General features: G+C 35.2%; 1 protein-coding gene across 1 annotated transcript in view; it reads left to right on the top strand.

The window, feature by feature from the left end:
• Positions 1-5,161: 5,161 nt before the first annotated feature.
• GPR149 (G protein-coupled receptor 149) overlaps positions 5,162-22,923 on the top strand; it is a 75,010-nt gene continuing 57,248 nt past the window's right edge. Inside the window, exons 1-3 of the mRNA XM_063101568.1 lie at positions 5,162-6,142; positions 7,074-7,266; positions 12,934-13,385. Of these exons, the coding sequence (XP_062957638.1) occupies positions 5,162-6,142; positions 7,074-7,266; positions 12,934-13,385 (1,626 nt within the window). The remainder of the gene's footprint in view (positions 6,143-7,073; positions 7,267-12,933; positions 13,386-22,923) is intronic.

The raw sequence follows: 22,923 nt of genomic DNA, 5'->3' as shown, positions 1-22,923 counted from the left end.
ACAGACACATAATCATATAAGTTATAAACATATATTTATGGCTATAAAATCCAGATTTTATTGATATGTTACGTGTGTAGGGGGTGTCTATATGATAATTTTTGAGATCTTTCACTTGAGATCTGATGATAGTAAAAGTCAAGCTGAGCCAGTACTCTAAAATGTTTTGGCTGCATGGCACTGTATTTTAGAAACAGAGAAACATTATATGTTTATGATTAACTTTATCTATGATGCTTGCTTTATTTTCATAAAACAAGACTAAATGTTCCCATTTGGTCCTGTGGTTACTTTTTTTTTATTATTATCAAAGCCCCACACTGTTAAGAATATTATTTTACAATATTCAACTAGAACTTTTTATTTTGTTTCCTAGTCTTTGAGGATGTTCAGGTATTGTGTTCAAAGAATTTGCAGATATAAGTGAACTTTTAAATAAATTAATTGCTCGCAGTGCTTTGCAAAAGTATAATTACATCAAGGACTTCATAAACTGCAAGCCTAATGAAATTATTGCCATGTAATTTTCTGTAGGTTGTTTAAATTCTCTGTAATTTATTTCCATTAAATTTCTGTAACCCAACACTCTGTAGGTTGTCTGTAATGCTATATTACATGTAGTACATGTTTAAAACATATAGTACATGTTTTAATATAGCCAAAGAAGCAGTGGGACAAACATAAATACATCTTCACCTAAACTATTCTGGCATAGCCATAATTTCTATTTAAATAAATATAAATTTGCATTATTGATTATAGTTAGCCCTCAGTGTCCAGGGGGAGTTGGTTTCAGGACCCCACAGATACTAAGTCTTCAGAGGATCAAGTCTCCCATATAAAATGGAGTAGTATTTGCATATGACATATGCACATTCTCCCACATACTTTAAATCATCTCTAGATTACTTATAATACCTAAGACAATGTAAATGCTATATAAATAGTTGTTGTATTGTTTTCATTAGTATTTTTTTATTGTTGTATTGTTATATTTTATTGTTTTGTTTTGTTTTTTTACAGTGGTTGAGTCTGCAGATGCGAGATTCGCACATCTAGAGGGCCCACTGTAAATTGAAGACAAAATTTAAAATAATTGAAGACATAAAGCTCTATCAAAGATGAAACAAAGAAACAAAGCTCATTCACAGGTACTGAGTAAATTTTTTTAAGGCATGAAGGGGCTTCCTAGAAATCTTTCTTTCTGGTTAGAGTGACTTTTTTTTTTTTCTTCAGGATGATATTTTAAATATTATGGGTAAGGGGAGGGCTTACAATTTTCAAGAAACTCATTATTCATATGTAATAATGTTTGTAAACTCAATTTACAAATAACCTTTACCAACCTTTATGTTTTATAATATATAGTGCATTGTAAAACATGTGTATTTTATATATAATGCATAAGAAAACAAAAGGTTTTACAACACATTATATTTTTATAATGCATATGTATTGTTTTGTAATATATAGTGCATTATAAAACATTAGGATTGGTAAACATTGTAAATTCAAATTTTGAAAAATGAGATATTTCAAACATGCTTTGCAAGAAAAGAAAGCAGAAATAAAACTTTACTATTATCAACACACATTGGAAGAGTTTCCAAGGATGGAGTGCTAAGAGGGAGTTATTAGTAAATATATGTCTGTTGTTATTAAATATGCAGAACCTGACAACAATTTTAAAATCTGGCTCCACCACTTACTACGTGTGAGACCTTTGGCAAATCAATTAACTTCTCCATGTCTCTGTTTTCTCACCTTAAAATGGAGGCAATAGTTTACCTCATATTAGGATGAGCTAAGATGCCATCCAGTAACAATCAATCTCCAAAACCCAGTGACTTACACAACAAATCTTACTTCTCACTAGTACAAAGCTTACCATAGTTTCACACGGATCTCCAGGGTAGCCATAATCTTTCAGTTGGCTCAACATTCCAGGCTGCTTGAGTCTCATAACATCTTCATATTGACAAGAGCTTCCACGCTATCATAGCAGAGAAAGAAAGTGGAGAATCCCAGCATCAGCTCTTACAGGCTTCCACCTTTTATTGATGACAATGTTGATTATTGCGAAGTAGGAAGAAAAGAAAATTAAGATAAAGTTAACCTGAACTTTTTTTTTTTTTAAAGATGACCGGTAAGGGGATCTTAACCCTTGACTTGGTGTTGTCAGCACCACACTCTCCCAGTGAGTGAGCCGGCCATCCCTATATGGGATCCGAACCCGTAGCCTTGGTGTTATCAGCACCACACTCTCCCGAGTGAGCCACGGGCTGGCCCTAACCTGAACTTTTAATGAATTATATCATCCAATTTTAGAACTGGAAAGGTCTCTAAAAAGAATACAGTCAAGCCACTTTATTTTATAGATGCAGAAATAGACACCCAGAGAAAGTTTAAGAATTTTTGCCCTAGGTTACCCATCCAGCAACAGCAGAGTCTGGAGTCAAATTCAGAAATGTCTCTTAGATCCCTACTGGCTGCATTTCCACTACCAACTTTTGGAATTGTGCTAAACCCTCTTGCTCCTTTTGCAATATCCTAGAGACCAGGGCAACATGGTGGTTGTGTCCCTTTTCCAAATTTATATTTAATGGAAAACCCAGAAATGATGGTAACAATAGGGGCAATGTTTCCAGGCCTGAACAATACCAATTGCAGTAGCTATTATTAATTTATATATGTTGAATTTAACAATGTGATACTTACTGTCCAACCAGACTGAAAAGTCCAGGATTAGATACCATATTGAAGAATATTTTTGCTATGATAAGAAAGAATAAGGTCTATGAGAAAAGGCAAAATGGCATGCTGCAGAACTTTGAAAATGTTCGAAAATCAGGTCTGTTTATCATTATGCTTTCTGAATCAACATTATCTTAAAGTGAATTTATCCCAGCCCCTCTTACACTGCACTGCAGAATCTATTACCATCAGTAGGGAGAGCTGGAGTGCCGAGCCACCTGTTACATGTGATTTTTGTTTCCATTTGCTAAGTGAAGAAGAAAACCAAACAATCAACTTGTCAAGAAAAGTGAAACACCTACTGTGTTTATTGAAGGGTGTGGCTGGCAATGACTAATACAATCATTTTCCACTTGAACAGATTCAGGTTCAAAATGTAGCTCAGTTATTTCTAAAGTAAAAGGAATGATGACGTTTCTTTTACCATTTCCATTCATTTGCATCATTACCATCTCAGTGTTCCCCTTTCCCTTCTTCTGCTTCTCTTCAGACCTCCAGCACTGTGCTGCGGAATGCAGCCACCAGGTCACAAGTCTGAGCTGAGGAGGAACGCTACTCTAAACATCCTGCAAAATGCCCCACCAGTATTACTGCTGTCAGTTACCTCTTTGCTAAGCCACTCATCTTGCAAAACTGACAATTCCAAGATGCAACTATACTATGCAACACCCCGAATACTCTGAATAAATATGTTTTTTGTAGGATGACCTTTCTTTAGGCCCTGTATGATGTCATCTAACCTTATGAACAACTAGAAATATCATTTATTCAAATGTCAGCCTGCTTACTTGACAACATTAACAGAAAATAGAGTTATAAATAAATGTCTAAAGCTAGTATAACTCTACCCAAAGATTCTGCATAATCTTGTTTATTGTAATGAGGACCATAATTACATTCTTTTTTTATACTGTTTGTGCACGAGTCTACTTAGGGTTTTTTTTTTTTCATATTTTTTTATTGTGGTAAAATATATATAACATAAGGACTGCCATTTTAAGCATTTTTTAAACATACAGTTGTGTGGAATTAGTTACATTCACAATGCTGTGCAACCATTACCTCTATCTATTTACAAAACTTTTTCGTCATCCTAAACATAAACTTTGTAACCATTAGGCAATAACTTCTCATTATTTCTTACCCCTATTTCTGGTAACTTCGAATCTACTTCTGTCTCTGGAATGTTTTCTTTTAATTTATTTTTTCTTAATTGACCCATGAAAACAGTATATATTTATGAAGTACAATATGATATTTGAGTACATTTATATAATGTGCAATGATCATACCAGGGTGTTTAGCATATCCATCACCCGAGACATTTGTCATCTCTTGTGTTGGGAACATTCAACATCCTCTAACTAGCTTCTGTAGTTACCCAGTAATGTGTTTTTCACTGTAGTCTCCCTATATTGCTATAGGACACAGATCTTATTCTTTTTCTCTAGAACTTTGTATGCATTGGCTATGATGAAATTTTTAAGTATAATATTCTTTAAAAGAAATCTGGTACAGTCTATTCTTATGAATGGCATTGATGATATTTTTCCTCCAATGGATTATGAAGTAGGGAAGTCTAGATAAGAATAAAGGCAGCCCCTTAGTTATTGGAGTAGCTTAGACCTCTCAAAGGTGATATTTGTAGTTTACTTCAAGACTGAAAAAGTATTTGGTCTAGTTTTATATGTCAAAACCAGAGGGGAAGGCTTAGCAAGACACTGTTTCTTGCTTCCAATGAGGCAGCCTGAGAAGATATGCATCATTTCGCTCATTCACTGAACTCCCCTCCCTTTGTTTCCTGTCTCTCCTGCTTGGAGCTGACTCCTCCTTCCTGCAGCTTGGAGGATCACAGGCTGATGAAGAACACCGCACCGCGGCTGGGATGGGAGTCTGTGCTCAGGCTTCCTGGAAAGGCGCTCTCTCTCTCTCAGCCAGCAGAGCTGAAACCTACCTGACAATCTCTCTGCCTTCGAATCCATCTCTGGAATCAAATGCACCATTTTACTGCTCTTACAAGTGAATAGTGTTTGATTACCTCAAGCTACAAGCTGCTTTGCTCCATAAGAAAGACCCAAACGGATCCAGACATCATTGCTTTTCAGTCCACCTGAGGAGTTTTTTGCTTTCTTGTCTGAAACTTGATGGTGGGAGGGAGTTTCGGATTTGTTTGTTTTTGATCATTGAAAAGTTTCTTATTGATGCTTGAAATGGAACCCAGATTTTAAATACGGTTTGAATCAGATCCAAAGAAGACCTGCCTGACCATTTCCTGCGGGACTGACGGAGACAACATCTAGAGGGAAACTTGGTAGGAGAAATGAGATGCGATCTGCAACAGCAACGCTTTATTTTGAGAAAATTGTCAGACTCATTGAGAAGGAAAATTAAATATTGACCAAGGACAATGTCTTTATTTCTCAGTAACTTATCAACAAATGACTGTAACCTGTGGAAAGAAAATCACAATTCTACGGACCTTTCAAATCCACCAGCAACTCTGAATGTCTATCTATTTTGCCTGACATGTTTAATGACTTTTGCAGCCCTGGCGGGCAGCATTTATTCACTAGCTTCCCTTCTGAAAATGCAGAACAGAACAGTTGTGTCCATGCTGGTGGCTTCCTGGTCTGTGGATGATCTTATGAGCGTCCTGTCGGTGACCATCTTCATGTTTTTGCAGTGGCCAAACGACTTCCCCGGCTACTTCCAGTCTCTGTGCTCCACCTCTGCCTTACTGTATCTATGCCAGGGCCTCTCGAGCAACTTGAAGGCGACTCTCCTAGTCTCCTACAACTTCTACACGATGCACAGGGCTGCGGGGAGCCAGGCAGCCTGCAGAAGCCCGGGCCAGGTGCTCGGCGTGGCGCTGAGCGTCTGGGCAGCCAGCCTGCTGCTGTCGGCGCCCCCGCTGTGCGGCTGGGGCGGCTTCGTGCGCACGGCCTGGGGCTGCCTGGTGGACCGCTCCAGCTCCTACGTGCTGCTGCTCTTCTCCGTGTACGCTTCGGCCTTCGGACTCCTCGCCGGCCTCTCGGTCCCGCTCATTCACCGGTTGCTGTGTTCGGAGGAGCCGCCGAGACTCCACGCCAACTACCAGGAAATCTCCCGTGGAGCCTCCACTCCCGGGTCCCCTCCCACGGGGGGGAGAGTGCTCTCCCCGTCCCCGGAAGATGCTCCGGGCCCGGCCCTGCGGTGCTCTGGGGGCTGCACCCCGAGCTCGGACGCTGCGTTTGGACCGAGTCGACCCGTTTCCGCTGGGGCTGGAGCCTGCGGGCGTGGAAACCGGGGCACTCTTTATGGCACCAGGAGATTCGCCGTGAGCGTAGCGCAGAAGCGCTTCTCTTTGATCCTAGCGCTGACCAAAGTCACCCTTTGGCTGCCCATGATGGTAAAAGTGCAGTCGCTCACAATGCGCGGGTGTGTGTGTGCCAGACAGTGTGGGTGCGTGTTGGGACCGGCGTCGCCGGTTGGGGAGTCACCAGGGGACGCGCAGTTAAGTCCGCTTCGAAGTGTACCTCGCTCGGTTTTAGAGACGCGCTTGGCGGAAGGCGGTTCGCGGGCAGGGCTAATTGGCCGCGAAGCCTGTGCCGCAAAGTGCTTCTCGTTTCAAACCTGAAGGGGATACGGATCGCTTTCGGTCGAGGGCGACTTGGTTTTTCTAGATCTGGAGTGGCTAAGGGCATTCCTGTCTCTCAGTAAAATCGGAGTATTCAGAAAAGGAGGAAATAAAAAAGGTCCTCACCCCACCCTTGTGCCCTCCCTTTCTCTCCGCTCCCTTGCTGCGCGGTGAGGACACTGCCCGTCCCTAGCAGGAGAGGATAGATCAGATGTAGAGAGAGAAGAGAGGGGACAACACAGGCTTTTGTTCCTGCCTCCAGGAGGGAGCCCGGTTGAAAGGTGGCAGAGTGGCGCCCTGCTGTGACAGGCGCTCATGGCAGAGGTGAGGGACCAAGGAGGTGACGAAAGCTTTTAGGAGCATCAGATGCAGGTCTCACGGGCGCCTGCCTGTTTCCCCGGGCAGCGTCCCCACGTTGTAGACCGTGCCTCCTTAGTGGAGACTTGCATTGGCAGCGGGCGCAGATCCGCACTCAAGAGCAGAACCCCCGAAATCCTGTGCGGTCTGGCGCGGCGGGATGGGTCCCACCGGTCCCCAGGAGCCCACCACCAAGGATGAGGGCGCGGTCCCAAAAGCAGAGCTTCTGGCTGTCAATCAGAAAGGGAGACGGGAGAAAGGGGCTGGGGCGGCGTCCTGGAGGCAAAGGCTTGGGAAGTAAAAAATGTGGTTCTGGGTTGGGTCTGAAGTTCTCTCGCCTTTGCAGGTCCACATGGTGGTCCAGCACCTAGTGGAGTTTCAGAGCCTTCCTTTGGAAACACTCAGCTTTCTACTCACCCTGCTGGCCACCACTGTAACCCCAGTGTTTCTCTTGTCTAAGCGCTGGACCCACCTGCCTTGTGGCTGCATCATCAACTGCGGGCAAGACTCACACGCAGTGGCGTCCGATGGGAAGAAAAGTAAGTCCTCGACACTGGCGGTTGGGAGCAATATACACACAGTCAAACACGTGTAATGGTCTACTGAGAAAGTCGCCTGAATAGGGGACGAAGAGTCCGAGGACAAACATAAATGGTAAATAGCAAGAAGAAATCATAAAGTGAAGCAATTCTTACCACGGTGCTGGAGTAAGTTTTAAATGAGGCAGATTTTAACCCCATGAAGTATTTGTGCACTGCATAATTATTTTAGGTAAGAAAGGAGGTGACTAGAATTCATTCAACACAGCATGCCAACAAAGGCCCATGGATGTTATACCCACCATAGATCTTAGCCCAGGAGAGAAAATAAATTCCCTTCCCAAGTCTATGTATGAAAAGCGGTATTGCTATCTGAAAGAGATCATTAACTCTCTGAAAAGAGTTAAAAGCTTGTTACATTATAGCCCATTACTATTCAATGAAACAATAAAGAAAAGCATTTTTATTATTTTGCTGTTTGCAATCTTCCAGGGTTTTAGAAAGTTTTCAGAGTAAGTCAATCAGTGTGCCTGAAAACAGTTCCGAAATAAATTTTAAGAGTACACCTCTGCTTTTAGAAATACACACACACACACACACACACACACACACACACACACACACACACACACAAACACACACATACACACACTCCAAGCAAAAAATTCATTAGTTACAAGAAAAGATAAAGGTAACAGAGTTTGTCATTGTATGTTCACGTATGAGTCTAGTCATGCTATTTACTGGAGAAAACAAAAAATCTATCTTCTAAAGAGTACATCTAGAATGGGAGTGGGGAGGCAGGGTCAATTACAAAACTCTCTACAGTGTAATTGAGCTCAATTTTGACTTTGCCAGGAAGGAAAAGGACATTATTTTGTCATTCCAGACAAAAGACAGGATATTCTACCATTTAATAAATCTGAATGAATTAGTGTATGCTGAATTAACTGTCCCATTAATTCTCCTTTGCTTTGAATAGGCAAGTATATTATTCTTTAAGAGAAAAGAAAGGTTAAATAAAAACGGTCCATCTCAGATCATTTTAGGGTTGTAAAAACTGAAGAATGTCAAAGCATATTTTCCAATCAAGTTAACAGGGTTATTTTATAAATATTAATTAGTCATGAACTGGCCATTCTTCATGTATTGATGACATTTAAAATTTAGAATGTCTAGATATTTTTCAAATGACCAGAAGAAATTTTTATTAAGCATGACATCAAGTTTTATTGTTAATAATTGCCAAATACATCCAAGTCATTAAAATAACGATAGAACTTATAATAATAATGTGCTTCTGGAGATTAACAGAGCAATGGTAACCTTTATAGACTACTTATAAAAACATGTAACATATAAGAAATTATGTATAAGACTAAAAGCTCTAACGGTCTGACAAATGTTAAGATTTTGCCACTAAATTAGTGAATCATCCCTGTCTTATAATATTTAAGATTGTGAGAGAGACGAGTCTAATGCTAGTGAAAAAGAAAAGTCTTAGTGAAGTGGCTTAGGGCAGTCATTTTTAAGAAGTGGGGACACCCACAACAGAGTGAAAACAAAGCAATGCAACAGACCTATTACAACAAATGACCTAGGAAATATTCTGTCTTCTGAACTGCATAGGGTAGAAGACTCAGGCTAGCAGGGTGAATTATTACATTAGTGTCACATGTCTGAAATTAAAAACTTGTCTTTCAAAATCAAAACAATATTTTTATTTCAAAATTACCATGGATTTTATTTTTATTTATTTTAAAATTTCAAAGAATTACTTGAAATATGAAGGCTTATAAAAAGAGGCATGGCTTCCAAAATAAAACATTGTGAGAAACATTAGTTTAGGATGTTTGTAGTTCAAATGGCTCCATTCCCTTTAATAATCGGGGATATGCAATAGGGAAATTCAGAGAATGACGATGTGTTTTTACTGTCTGAGGAATCACTATAAATTTTTCCTATTGCTAGGATGACACAACAACAGAATTTGAAGCCCCAAAGGTGACTCACCCTCAGGTGGGCTGGGTGCCTGATCAGCTACGGTATTTTAATTCTTTGGGAGTATGGCTCTAGTATTACGTTTAAACTTTCTTTCCTTAACAAACTAAGATCTCCTCTCTTTACATTTTTTACCTGTGAACTCCAGAAGCAAGGAAGAAAAAATACTTTTTTTCTAGCTCATATTTACTATTGGTTATATTTGCAGATGTAAATAAAATTCCACATCTCAACCTTACTGAATGGGAGCTAACAGATGTGCAAACAGAAAATGAATGTCAGCACTGGAAAATAGTTTACAGAAATAATAATTTCCTCCTGTTTTCAATAATAATCTGTAATACTAGTGTCTCAAAAGTAAATCAGTTTTTCTTTTTTTTTTAGATGATTTTAACACGGAGGTCTCAAGTGGTAGACATATGGGTTGGATAGGGCTTTCAGACTCATTTTGTTTGCCTGACATGATGTTTTCTATTTTTTCATTAAACAGTAAAAATTAAATGATTTTCAGCTTTTACCTTTTGACAAAATCAGAGTATCTGGTAAGTGACATATTATCTGAAGAATTATTCATTTTCATAAGCTGATATAATTATTTACCTTCAAAATTGTAATTGGTGAGACATGATTAAAAGCAAAGGACTAGAGATAATTTATGTTTTATCTATGATTTTAGAACAGTGTAACTCTTGCTTTTCAGAACAAATACAATATTATATTTATTTTTCAGAAGTGTAGTGTAGATTTTTAAAGATCCTGGACTATACTCTGGAGGTCTTTAAGTTTCTTTTAATTGTTAATAAGTGAAAGAGCTCTGACTTCATGAAAAAAGTTCTAAAAACAACACAGCTATGTTTTTTCAGTAGCATAGAAGTAGGAGCTGGGAACTCCAAAACCTTCAAAACCATCTTTAGATAATTAAAGTATTTTAAAAGGTGTCATTTCTTTTGTAATCATCTTCCATTCAGCTAGCATCACTGAGTCAAGGCTCTCCTGACACAAACCCTCCCTATCACACCAGGCATTATTCCTCCATGTTGCTTCGCTCGTTCACTCATTCACTCATTCAACAAATATTTATTAGGAAAGTGGTCACTATGTGTCTGGCACCGTGTTGCATGTTTAATAAGGAGCAGAAGTTCCCAAATTATGGCTCTTGAGCTGAATTTGGCTCTAAGGTGCGTTTTTGTTTTTGTTTTTTTAACAAAACAAACAATTTTTATAGTTACTTTTAACCAGTTTTAGTTATAGGCCCAAAGTTCAAGATCAGGGTATTTTATATTAAAATCTGTGAATCTGGTTTGTCTGAAAAATCAGAATAGCTGACAACACAACCCCTGCATCCCCCACCACAATTGGCTGCAGCTGAGGAGGCTTCTTTAAATAGAGGGGGATCTTTACCGTTTGTTATAATATATGTCTAGCCCTCATTAATTACTAATACCACTTAACTGGTCCCCATAGACATTTGAGTTTTTCTACCTTTGATTAATTTTTTTAAAAAAAAGACATTGCCTTCACCCTCAAGGAACTTAAAAACAATCAGTTCAGTTTGACTTTGATTCTAACATTTCTTTCAACATAGTTTTGATTGTTAACTATATTATTTTTATGTATTTTTATAGGGATTTCCCCATTTACAACCAGCCTCTGGTCAAACAATTTCAACTCTTTGATATTGCTATAATCTATTACCTCAGGTTAAGTATCCCAGGTATTATGAGTTACCTCAGTCAGAATTCAACTTTAGTGTTAAGAAAAGCCACTAACAAGAAATGTTTTCATTAGTTACACTTCATAATTAATGTACTTTCTCTAACTTAAAAACAGGTCATTCTTCTTCCATTAATACATTTCTCTCATGGGTCTGATTAGAGTAAAGCAATTTCATGTAGAGGCTGATCACTGCAATTCCGGAAAAATCTTTAAATTCAAATCATTTCACCAGGTAAGTAATACTGAATAGGTTTCCTCCATCAGCCTCAGTTTTCTCGACTGTAAAGTAAGACCAATAAGCTTTTTATTTTGTAGGGTTATTGGTATGTTAAATAACGTAATTTATGTGCATAACTTGGCCTTGGAATGCTTTATCACATCATGATCTCCAATGCAATCCTGCTTTCTTCTCATAACCTACCTCCACTGCCTCTTGTAACTCAGGACATGGAGGCAGCCTGGTTCTTCACTGACACATTCTGCACACCCTTTCAAAAATGTTAGTCATTTTTGCTTTATATATTTCATAGTTATAATATACAACTAATAAAATATATAGTGACGGACATCAATTTTATCAAGTGTTATATCCTAACTTGGGATTTTACCACAGTTTTTTTTAATGGCCCTCCATTGACAATTTGTCACTTTACATCTTTTTTGTAGAAAAAGGAAATCCATCAATAGTTAAAACAACTTTTTAGTTCCTTCACCTTTCACACTGTTAAAGTAGGATTAAAAATTGTAATTTAATTTTATTGAACTATATTACTAGAAAAAGTAAGTAGAAATATAAATTAGACAGTATATATAATGTTAATATCTGTTTCTACTTTTACATTTCCTTTGAGTAGAAGTTTCTCTTGTTTGTGTTCTGGATCAAACAACAATGAATGGTACCAATAATTCTATTTGTCAGTCAGCAGAATTTGTTTGTACAATTATGTAAACATTATATAATTTTTATATATTAAGAATGAAATTATATCAAGGTGGTAGACAAAATGCAGTGTAACCTTTTAATTTTGATCTCTCAAAGCATGGCTTGTTTCAAACAAATTTTATAGACACACAAAAATCATATCACTTTCTGTCACAATCATACTAGTTATTCTACTAAGACTGAGTATCATATCCACCAACTAATAGCATTATATTTAGAATATCATATTTTCTCTAATTTAAATCATAAAAAGATTTATGCATTTCTGGTAAACATGTGGAGCACTTTATAATGTCTATAAAGCTGATTAATTAGAAGATGAGCACTTATAATTAATCAGCTTTTAGACATTACAAAGTGCTTCAGTTCTCAAAAATACAAATCCATTCACTTTTCTTTTTACCAATTAATTCCTAATTTATTTGTTTCAGAAATGTACGTAGAATTTTTAAGAGTTTAAAATCTGTATTGCATCATGGTCTAATTTTTAATGTAAACATTTATAGAATATAAATGCCAGAAATGGTATGCTTTAAAATGTTTAAAGCAGTTATACCTGTTGGTGGTATTGTAATCTGAATAACTCATATAATATTAAGATACTTAATAATTAATTTCTAGCAAAATAAAATTTATAAACAGTATATTTTATCCCAAAATAAAGAAATGTGGAGAATAATTAATAGACATTTTAAAAAAGCTAAAACTGAATGTATTTGAAAGTTTCCTAGTTTATGGCCAATTTCTTGTTATGTAAAACTGCTTTAAAGACTGAAAAGTCCTTGGAATTGTATGTATTTCAAGCCCCTCATTGTACAAGTGAGAAAACTTTAATTTGAGTTTGTGAGGAATGGTTGCTTTGTATAATTGAGAAGAAGTAAATGAAGATAGTTTTTAATTTATAATAATCAGGTTGAATGTGCTTTGTATTTTTATCCACTATGTTTACCAACTGTTGTTTATATCTACATTACTAGCCATGGACTTTTGTTTTTGTTTTTACTTAGCCAAGAGGAAAGGCTTTGAATTCAATCTATCATTCCAACAAAGTTATGGAATTTATAAAATAGCACATGAAGATTACTATGATGATGATGATGAAAATTCCATATCCTATCACAACCTGATGAACTATGAGTGTGAAACTACAAAAGACTCTCAGATAGACAGCCGAAATATCTTCAATGCCATAAAAGTAGAAATCAGCACCACACCCTGTCTGGACAGCTCCAGACTAAAGGGCATCAACAAATGCACGAATACTGATATTACAGAGGCTAAACAGGATGCCGACAAAGAAAAGGATGTGTTTTCTAACAACACAGGAGATGACATTAATTATGAAGAAACCACCTTTTTTGAAGGGCCAGAAAGAAGACTATCTCATGAGGAGAATCAAAAACCAGACCTTTCAGACTGGGAGTGGTGTAGAAGTAAATCAGAAAGAACCCCTCGTCAGGTACAGTAAATGTTGTTCTTCTGGTGAAATTAAAAGTGAGAGTAAATATGAAAAAATTATCAGTTGCTTATTTCATTCAATCAAGTCCATGGTTAATTTCACTTGCTTCAATAAGTTTCCAAAATATTTAATTTAAAGTTGTCTTTTGAAGGACTTTTCAGTTTTTTTAAATAGTTATTTATTTTCATTCAAAATCTATACATTTGGAATCAGCAGAGTTAAATGGGCTCTTTGAGAAAGGTAGGACATGCTATTTTAACCTCAAGTAATCTGCTTAAATTCAGGCTTGACTTACAGAATTCGTGTTTCAGATAAGTTAACTCGTAGATTTTATTTTTCCCTTCTCTATCTCAAAAGTATCTCATAAGTCCCCAAGAGAGGTTCTTTTTTTATGTCAAGGCAAATATTTATACAACTAGCAGTGAGGAGACTTGTCCTGATCCAACTATACTAGACAGCTTGCCTATCAGTCTTGCAAGAACTAGTCCCTCTAGTACCCAGCAAGTTAAAAAAGATTTATTCCACAATACATACTGGTGAGCCTTTGCAAGCACTGCTGTATGCCTCATCTTTTTAAAGATGTAAGAATGGTTTTATTTTTTATAAAACTGAAAGAATTTACACTTAAACTTTATGCCAGTCTCTACTAGAGTCAAGGTTGCCTAAGATTATGAGGGATCCTTCTTATTTTATTAAAATTGCAGTGTGATATTGATATGAGGTTGTTTTTTTCTCTCAACTTTCATATCTGATCGTTAAAATTGTATTTGCTTTCTACACTATTGATTTACTAGGAAGAAGGGGCCTTTTTCAACATGATTTAATGGAAATCAGAGTTCACTTGCACCTAGTCTTTGGAATCAAAAACATAGTCATGTAAATATTCTCCTAGTAATAATGCATTCATTGATCAAAATTATGATCATATAACACCAACTGTGAACATAAGCAGAATAATCTATTTCCTGTATTCTCATTGATTAATTAAAAATACTAGTCTCACTCTGGTATCATTTAAAAAGTAAGTTGAATCGTAAAACAAAGCATACAAAATATACTTTTAGGAAAGATAATTGTGCACATTGTTTAGCTATTAGGAATTTCAAAAAAATATCACGAAATATTTGCCACATATTAAACAATATGGTGAAAAGTTTAGGTCAAAGAACACAATACTCCATATGTTTAGAATAATATGGTTTATTAAGCAGGGAAATACTACAATTTCATCATCAACTTGTTCCTAGATAATCTAAACCTCCTGATTTTCTTGCACTTAAAAAATGATTAATATTCATGATAAAGCTTGTGTATGTGTGTCCCAATAATTTGCAACTATTTGTGTGCTATTTCTCTACATCACCCTCAGGCTTACCCCTTAGGGATTATAGCTATCTTGAATCTTGCTCACGCTTTTTTGTTTCATTGATTTTTCACACGTTTCTACTTTTAACACAATATATTTTTTAATTTTGTAAATTTTGAGCTTCCTAAAGATGGTATCATACTGTACATAATCTTCTGGGACTTGCTTTTTTTTCTTTTCACTCAATATTACTTTAAATGACTCCATTTGCTCATATATTTTTCAAAACATTGGGAATTATCATTTAAAATATCACAACTTATAGCCCTCATTTAAAATTCTGGATTAAGGTTCGGATCCTATATAGGAATGGCCAGTGCACTCACTGGCTGAGTGCCGGTCACGAAAAAGAAAGAAAGAAAGAAAAAAAAAATTTTTTTAAATAAATAAATAAAAATAAAATTCTGGATTATAGGGGCTGACTGGTTAGCTTAGTTGGTTAGGGTACAGCTTGATAACACTAAGCATGGGTTCGGCTCCTGTTATCAGCCAGCCACAAAAATACTCATAAAGACAAAAAAAAAAAAAAAAAAAAAAACAGAAAAAAAATCAGAGTCCTTTATTTGTAGTTTATAGGAATATATAAGGTAAATAAGTGCTTAATGGACCATTAGGAAAATTCTTGATTATAATTTGGAAAGTAAAATCAATTAACTACACCTAGAAGCATATTATCCATAAGCATGATGAAGCACAACTTACCCACAATCCTCTTTAAATCAAAAAGTAAAACAATATGTGGAAAGTACAAAACATTGATTAATCTAGATATATTTCAACTATAAATATTTGCTTATTAAATACTAATATTTTAACATCTGTGATGAGCAAGTAGTTCAGGAAACTTATTTGAAATGGGCTCTGTGAAAAAAAAGTGAAACAATATTCAGGAAATGTAAAATTGTGTATTTCCAGAGACTAACTGAAATTAAATTAAATGCTATCATAAATTTTAAAACAGCAGTAAGAAATTCCTAAACCACAGACTGATGATGTTGGCATGATCTCCCCTTAGCAAAATTGCCTATGGTCTTTAAGATTAGCATTAAATAGAATCACAAAATCTTAAATTTAAAAATTCACAAAATCCTACAAAACATTTAAATTACAGAATTTGAAATGTTAACATTGTAATTTAAAACCGTTAACAAAATATATTTAAGGATGAAAGGCTTCTGAAAACTTTTTCTAAGACCAAAGACAGGTTTTAACTCTTACTCTATTCTTCAGCAGCAAATACTGCATGGGAGTAGATGATGACTTAAAAAACACTTTCATTTTAATATTTGCTCTGAAAGCAATGTTAACGTATATAGTGATACATTAAACTGTGGTAGACACTGTAGTTACTCTATTAAAACACTACCTCTTGATTTTCTGTGGTTGTACAGTACATTCAAACATTTAGTCTCAATTTATCAGCTTGTATCTAATAGTACTACATTGAATACTGTGTGTTTGTTCTTAGGATTTTTTAAAAAGTAGATCTGATTTCAAATATGTTTAGTGAGCTCTACTTTATTTTTACAATACATCTTTATTAATTTTTTTTATTAGAGTTCATGTTAGTAAACAAATTCTTAGTTTATCTTCTTGGCAGTCCTAGTAGGAGTGAGCATGTCAGATCAAGTTTAAGGAGTAAAAAGATAGCAGAATGGCTTCAGTTTAAATGTGATCCAGTACAATTTATAGGAGTTGTGGTGTTTTGTAACACTGAATTTCAGTGTTAAGCGTGACCACACAATTGTTTCCCTTTGGGCCTATTATAAGCAGAATCCTAAGAAGTCACCATTAAAATGTTCAGAAAACATAGTCAGAAATGTCAGTTCTTCAGTTCGAAAGTTTTAACGTGTTAGCCACAGTATGACTTCATTTCTGAAGTCAAATGATTTTCTACAATGGAAAATTTTGTCATTTGTGAATAAAGAAAATTTGACTTATAAAATAATATAGTAGCCTGTGGGTGATCACTCTATTTTTCTTTTTTAATATTAAGTTCATAAAATTACCCATGGATTCCATTTTATTTTCCTTCAATGTCTTGCTTCAGCATTCTAGAAACTCACTCATTTATTATTGTAAATCAGAAACCAAGATATGCTGTATCTATGTCACTTAAACCCGTTTATAATCCTGTTATCATAGTATCTGAAAGATGAAAGGTCCTGCACTATGCCAGTAGAATGTTAGAAAAACTGTTTCTGAAACAATCCTTCTCAAATGAAAAACAAAACAGGGGCAAGTGATTTTGTTTGGATTTGCTACACAATTCTTAGCTTAAGGGATAAATAAAATCAACAAGAACTAATTTTAAAGTCACCTGAGAATCAAGGAAATTTTATTTTCATTTTAAGAAAAATGTTTTTAAGGTAGTGTTACAAACCAAAGTTATATTGTGTCATTTGCTAACAGAATTTAGTGGCAGCATTGGTTTTTATAGTCTTTTAAAATTATTATTTCTTTAAGTAATTTTCATAGGAAACTACTTGACTTTGGATCTTTAGAACAGAATTCTCAAATTTTATTGTATGTACAATGCAAATTGGGATTTTATTAAAATGTAGACTGTGATTGAGACAGGGTCCAAAATTCTGTATTCTTAATAGGCTTCCAGGTGATTCCTGTGCAAAATCAAGGTCCCACCCAGACCTCCAGAATCAAAACCCCCAGCTGGTTCATATGCACATTAAAATTTGAGAAACACTGCTTTAGACTCTAATCATTAGAGAATGAATACAAGTTTAAAAAGCAGGGTAAAATTAATTTTCTGTTTAGTATATGCCGCATAAAGTAAAATAAGACTAGAAGAAAATATCCCAATATACATCTCTTTCCTCTCCTTAAAATAAGTGCATCTTCTCTTTTACTTTTAAAAATAAATTATTTAAAAAATAAATTAAGCATAAGATGTTAGTGTTCCCTGTGACATTGTTAGCTTAATAACTGCATATACGTAAACTTGTCTCTGAGTAATTTTTGATATTTTTAACTGAAATAACCATAGGAGAAAAAAACCACTTATTATCTCCTGTTTGTAGCCTCCACCCAGTAATCCTAATACAAATGACTGTCTGGACTGTAGGTTTTTTATTTTTGACTACATCCATTTTTTTGGAAGTGGTTGGTTCACTACTTCCTGTTCAGAGACCTGAAAAACTGTTACACTGTTTTCTTTTAAAAAACATTTACAACCTTTATTATTTTATGATTATAAAAGTAATATATAATTATTGTAGAAAATTTAGAAATTGCTGATATGCAAAGAAAAAACACTTCCAACTACCCAGAGTTAAAAATTGTTTACCTTTTGTCATATAAAATGGTAGACTCTTTCCTATGCATTTATTTTTACTTTTGACAAAAATGGGATCATGCTGTATATACTGTTTTGGAATTTGCTTTTCTTCACAGTATAATTTCCACCTCATTTAAATGGTTCAAGCCTTTTGTGTCATTATTTGTAAAGTTTATAGTGGCTACTTGGGATACAGCTAAAAATTCATCAATGAATGTGAGTTTGTTCTCAAGTATTTAAAGTCTTGAAAGTTGAAGTTCAGGGAATTTCATTCCAAACTAACTCAGATGTGTTGTAACACATTTTGTGATCTTCACAGCATGCATCATTTCCTTCAATGAATAAAAGGGAGCTAACTGCTCACTCTCTACAAATTCAGGGGAATTAGCATTGGATCAAAGCTTGTATGGAATCTTATAATTCACCTTTTAAGCTAAGAATTCTGTTAACATTCTCAAGAAAGTCTCATGGCTTAAGGAAACCTTAAAGGCTATGTATTGAAATCACCCAGCTATGGCTTGAATCTCTTCTATGACCTCCTATTGAGTGGTTGCCCCCTTCTAGAACTCAAGAAACTAGGAATTAATGGTATTTTTTAAGTTTTTTGTTGTAAAATAATTTTAAACTTACAAAACAGTTGCAAAAATAGTAGACAGAGTTTCAATATATACTTCACTCAGCTTCCACTATCATAAACATGTTACATAACAGTAATGCAGTTATCAGGAACTTAATAACAAATCTGTTGACCTTATTTCAATTTTGCCAATGGTCCTACTGATGTCCTTTTTCTGGTCCAGGACCTAATTCCCAATCACATATTGCATCTGTTGTTATGTATCCTTAGTCTTCTCCAATATGGAATAGCTTCTCAGTCTGTCTTTGTCTTACATGACTTTGACACTTTTGAAAGACTATTGGCCAGTTTTGTTTTGTTTTGTTTTTGGACTACCCCTTAATTTGTAATTGTCTTAGGTTTTCTATTGATTAAATTGAGGTTATGCATTTTGGCAAGAATACCACAGAAGTGTGATGTTTGCTGTTTCCAGTGTATCATATCAAGGACTACATGATGTTAATAGGTCTTGTGATGGGGAGGTAAACTTTGCTTACTCTGTAAAAGTGGTTTCTACCAGAGTTCTCCGTTTAAAGTTACTATTTTTCCTTTTGTAATTTATAAGCACCTTGTGGAGAGAATTTTTGAGACTGTGCAAATATTCTGTTTCACATCATCCTTTTGCCCACTAATTTTAATATCCATTAATGAATCTTACCAACAAAAATTGTGATTATAATTTTCTATTTCTATCATCTCTTTTAAATTTATCAGAATTCTGTACGAAAAAGCTATCTCTTTTGTTTACTTAGTTATTTATATCAGCATGGACTCATACATACTTATTTCAATCTATAGGTTGTAAACCATAATATCATTTATTTTGTTATTCCAGTAGCCCTATATTTGGCTATTAGGAGTTCTTTCATGTTGATTCCTGTATCCATTCTATGTGCCATCGTCATCTTTTGAGTACTGTTTTATTTTCTGGCAGCACAAGATATTCCTACTTCATCTTGCATTTTCCTTGACCCAGCCCTAGAATCAACCATTTTTCCGAGGAGCTTTGTTTTTTGTTTTAATTGGACAATGGTATTTAAAAACCAAGATCTGGGTGCTAGGTATGCTCTTGCTACTGAGGTGTCTTGCTTCTAGTCCCTATCATTGGACAGAGCTAGAAAATACATATACAAATGCTCATGCACACATTTACATTTCTGTATCAGTCTCTCCATATAAATAATTTAAAACCATGAGTTTATACTGATACCTCCAATTCCAATTAACTACTGAAGAGTTTATTCAAGCCTTCCCCTTTTCTTATTTGTGACTTCTTTTTCTGACTGTCAGAAAACTGGTTTTTATTATCCACAAATACATTTACTTATTTGCTATGCACATAAAGTAGTTTTAGAATTTTAACCCACACCCTTGTGGAAAAAAATATTAACTAGAGTATAATAGTTGTGTCTACAGTTCATTTCATCTTTAGCTTGCAGTTTATAGTCAAAACATTCTCTTCAAAAGTTACTTAGGTTAGTTCTTTTCTTCTCCATCCCCTTTAATTTGTATTACATTTTGAATTCCCCACACATTCTTTCAGATTTTGACTATTTATATTTGGGCATGTGAAACATTACCAGGTTTCCAAGAGTCGGAACTCTATAGAAGTTATACTATCCTCAGTCATTTCTTCTTTCCTGTTCTCGTTTTCCCATTTCCACTTACCCTCTGTATGTAACCTATCGTAGAATTTATGGTTTAACCTTCCTGTATTTCTTTTTGCACAAATGGGGAGATACATGTATATCTTCTTATATGCCTTTCTTTCTTACATATAGATACAATTTTGCACTTTGTCGTTTTTACTTAACAATATGTCCTATAAGTCACTCCATATCAGTTCATAGAGATCTTCCTCATTCCTTTTTTATGCCTGCATCATAATGCAGTGTGGATAATCAGTCTAGTCACTCTCTTTAGGTTGTTTCCAATACTTTCCAATTAAAATTAGTACTGCAATGATTAACCTTGTGCATATGTATTTTCATGTTTTTGGAGGTGCAGCTTCAGAATTAAGTCCCAGGATTAGGGTTTCTAGCCCCAAAGATAAGTGTGGATTCCATCGGAATTGCCAAATTCCCCTCCAGAAGGATCATACCAGTTTGCACTCCTACCAGCACTGTATGAGGACCATTTCTCCACCACCTCAGTGATGATGAGGAGAAGGATATATTGTCATTTTTTAAAAAATTTTTGTCAGTCTGATAAAAGGGAAAAGATATCTCAGGATTATTTTAAATTATATTTATCGAATTATAAGTGAGTTTGAAACTTTTTTATATTTAAGAGCCTTTTTAATAGTTTTCTTTTTTGTAAATTGTATATTCTTATCTTTTCCTATTCTTTATTGGGATTTTGTTCTTTTATTCTTCAGTTTTTAAGGGTTCTTTACATAGTAGGTGATATAGTTTGAATATGATTGCCCTCCAAAATATGTTGAAATTTGATCCCCAGTGTGGTAATGTTGGGAGGTGTTTGAGTCATGGAGGCAGATCCATCACGAATAGATTAACACCCTCCCTGGGGCGGGGCTGTGAGTGAGTTCTCACTCTATTAATTTCCAAGAGAGCTGGTTGTTAAAAAGAGCCTGGCACCTCTCCTCTCTCTCTGGTTTCCTCTCACCATGTGATCTCCTTGCATCCACCGGTACCGTGAGTGGAAGCAGCCTGAGGCATATGCTTGATGCAACTGCTGCGGAATCATGAGCCAAGTAAGACTCTTTTCTTCATAAATTATCCAGTCTCGGGTATTCTGTGATAGCAACACAAAACAGACGAATACTAACAAAACAGACTAGTCCTTTGTCCGTGATACATATCGCAAATATTTTTTCCTAGTTTGTCAGTTATCTTTTGACTTTCTTTATGGTGTTTTTTTACCATGCACAATTTGTTTTATTTGTATATAGTAAAAATTATCAATCTTTTATTTAATTGGCCCTGGATTTTGAGTTATAGTTAGAAAGCTGGTTTAAATGGAATTTACCCATGTGTTCTTCTAGAACTTGTATTGTTTAATTTTTTTTTATATTTAGATCCCAGATCCATTTGAAGTTTTTTGTTTTTGTTTTTTTTTGTATTTGGTGTAAGTTATGGATGTAATTATATTTTTTTCCAAATGGTTGCTTATCATTTATTAAAATGCATCATTTATTTTAAAAATCAATCATTACCCACAGTGAGCTGAGATATCATCGATACAATATTTCCATATTGACTTGGATCTATTCCTGGGCTTTCTATTCTATTCCACTATTCATCTGTTCATACACTGGTATCTCACTGTTTTAGAGAGGTTGCTATAGAGAATTTTAACATCTGGTAGAACTGGTCTTCCTGTAGTTTTTTTTTTTTTTTTGGTTTTTTGTTGTTGTTGTTGTTGTTGTTGTTCAATGTTTTTCTCACTAGTCTCACTTATTTGTATTTTTTATATCAAATTAAATTTCAACTGCCTAACTCCATAAAAAAACTTCATCAAGATTATGGTAGTTGTATTAATTAATTCAGAGAGAATTGACATCTTTTTATGTTAAGTTGTCCTGTCCATGAATAGGAGGTGTATTTACATTTGTTCTAGTCCTTTCTTGTATCTTTTTCCTAAAAGATTTTTGTTTTCTTCCTATAAGTTGTTTAACTTATAGGAATAACACATTTTTGTTAATTTTATTGCTTAGTATTTAATATTATTGGTTTCATTGTACATGAGATTTTCTCTACCATTACGTCCTCTAACTATTGTTTGTGTATATTAAGAGTATCGATATATGCCTGTTAATTTTATACTCGTATCTGCTACCTTACTGAATTCTTTCATTGTTTAAATTAGTATTATCACTATCAGAGTTTTCTACTTATAATATCATATAATCTGCAAATATGCTTCTGTCTAGTTTCTCATGTCTGATTGTATTGACTAATACTTCTAGAACAATGTTGAACAGCAGAAGAGAAACTGAGCATCTTTGCCTTGTTCCTGATCTTAGTGGAAAGGTTTCTGATGTTTCCCATTAAGGGAGGTGCTGGTTCTCACTACTTTGTGAGGCAGTTCATTTAAATTTTGATGATGAGGCTAATGATAGCCAATACTAATTGAGTATTGGCTAATTGAACTAATTCACAAGAGGTTCCAAGCACTTTGCATGTAATTGCTCATTTAGTATTCACAGAGACTCTATGTATTAGGTACTGTTACCAATTTACAGGTGAAAATACCTAATGTCTATCAGAGCCTGGGAGCAAACTTAGGCCACCTGACTCCA

This window comes from Cynocephalus volans, chromosome 1 (assembly GCF_027409185.1).
Source record: "Cynocephalus volans isolate mCynVol1 chromosome 1, mCynVol1.pri, whole genome shotgun sequence".
NCBI lineage: Eukaryota > Metazoa > Chordata > Mammalia > Dermoptera > Cynocephalidae > Cynocephalus > Cynocephalus volans.
This window is presented reverse-complemented; position numbering and strand designations above follow the sequence as displayed.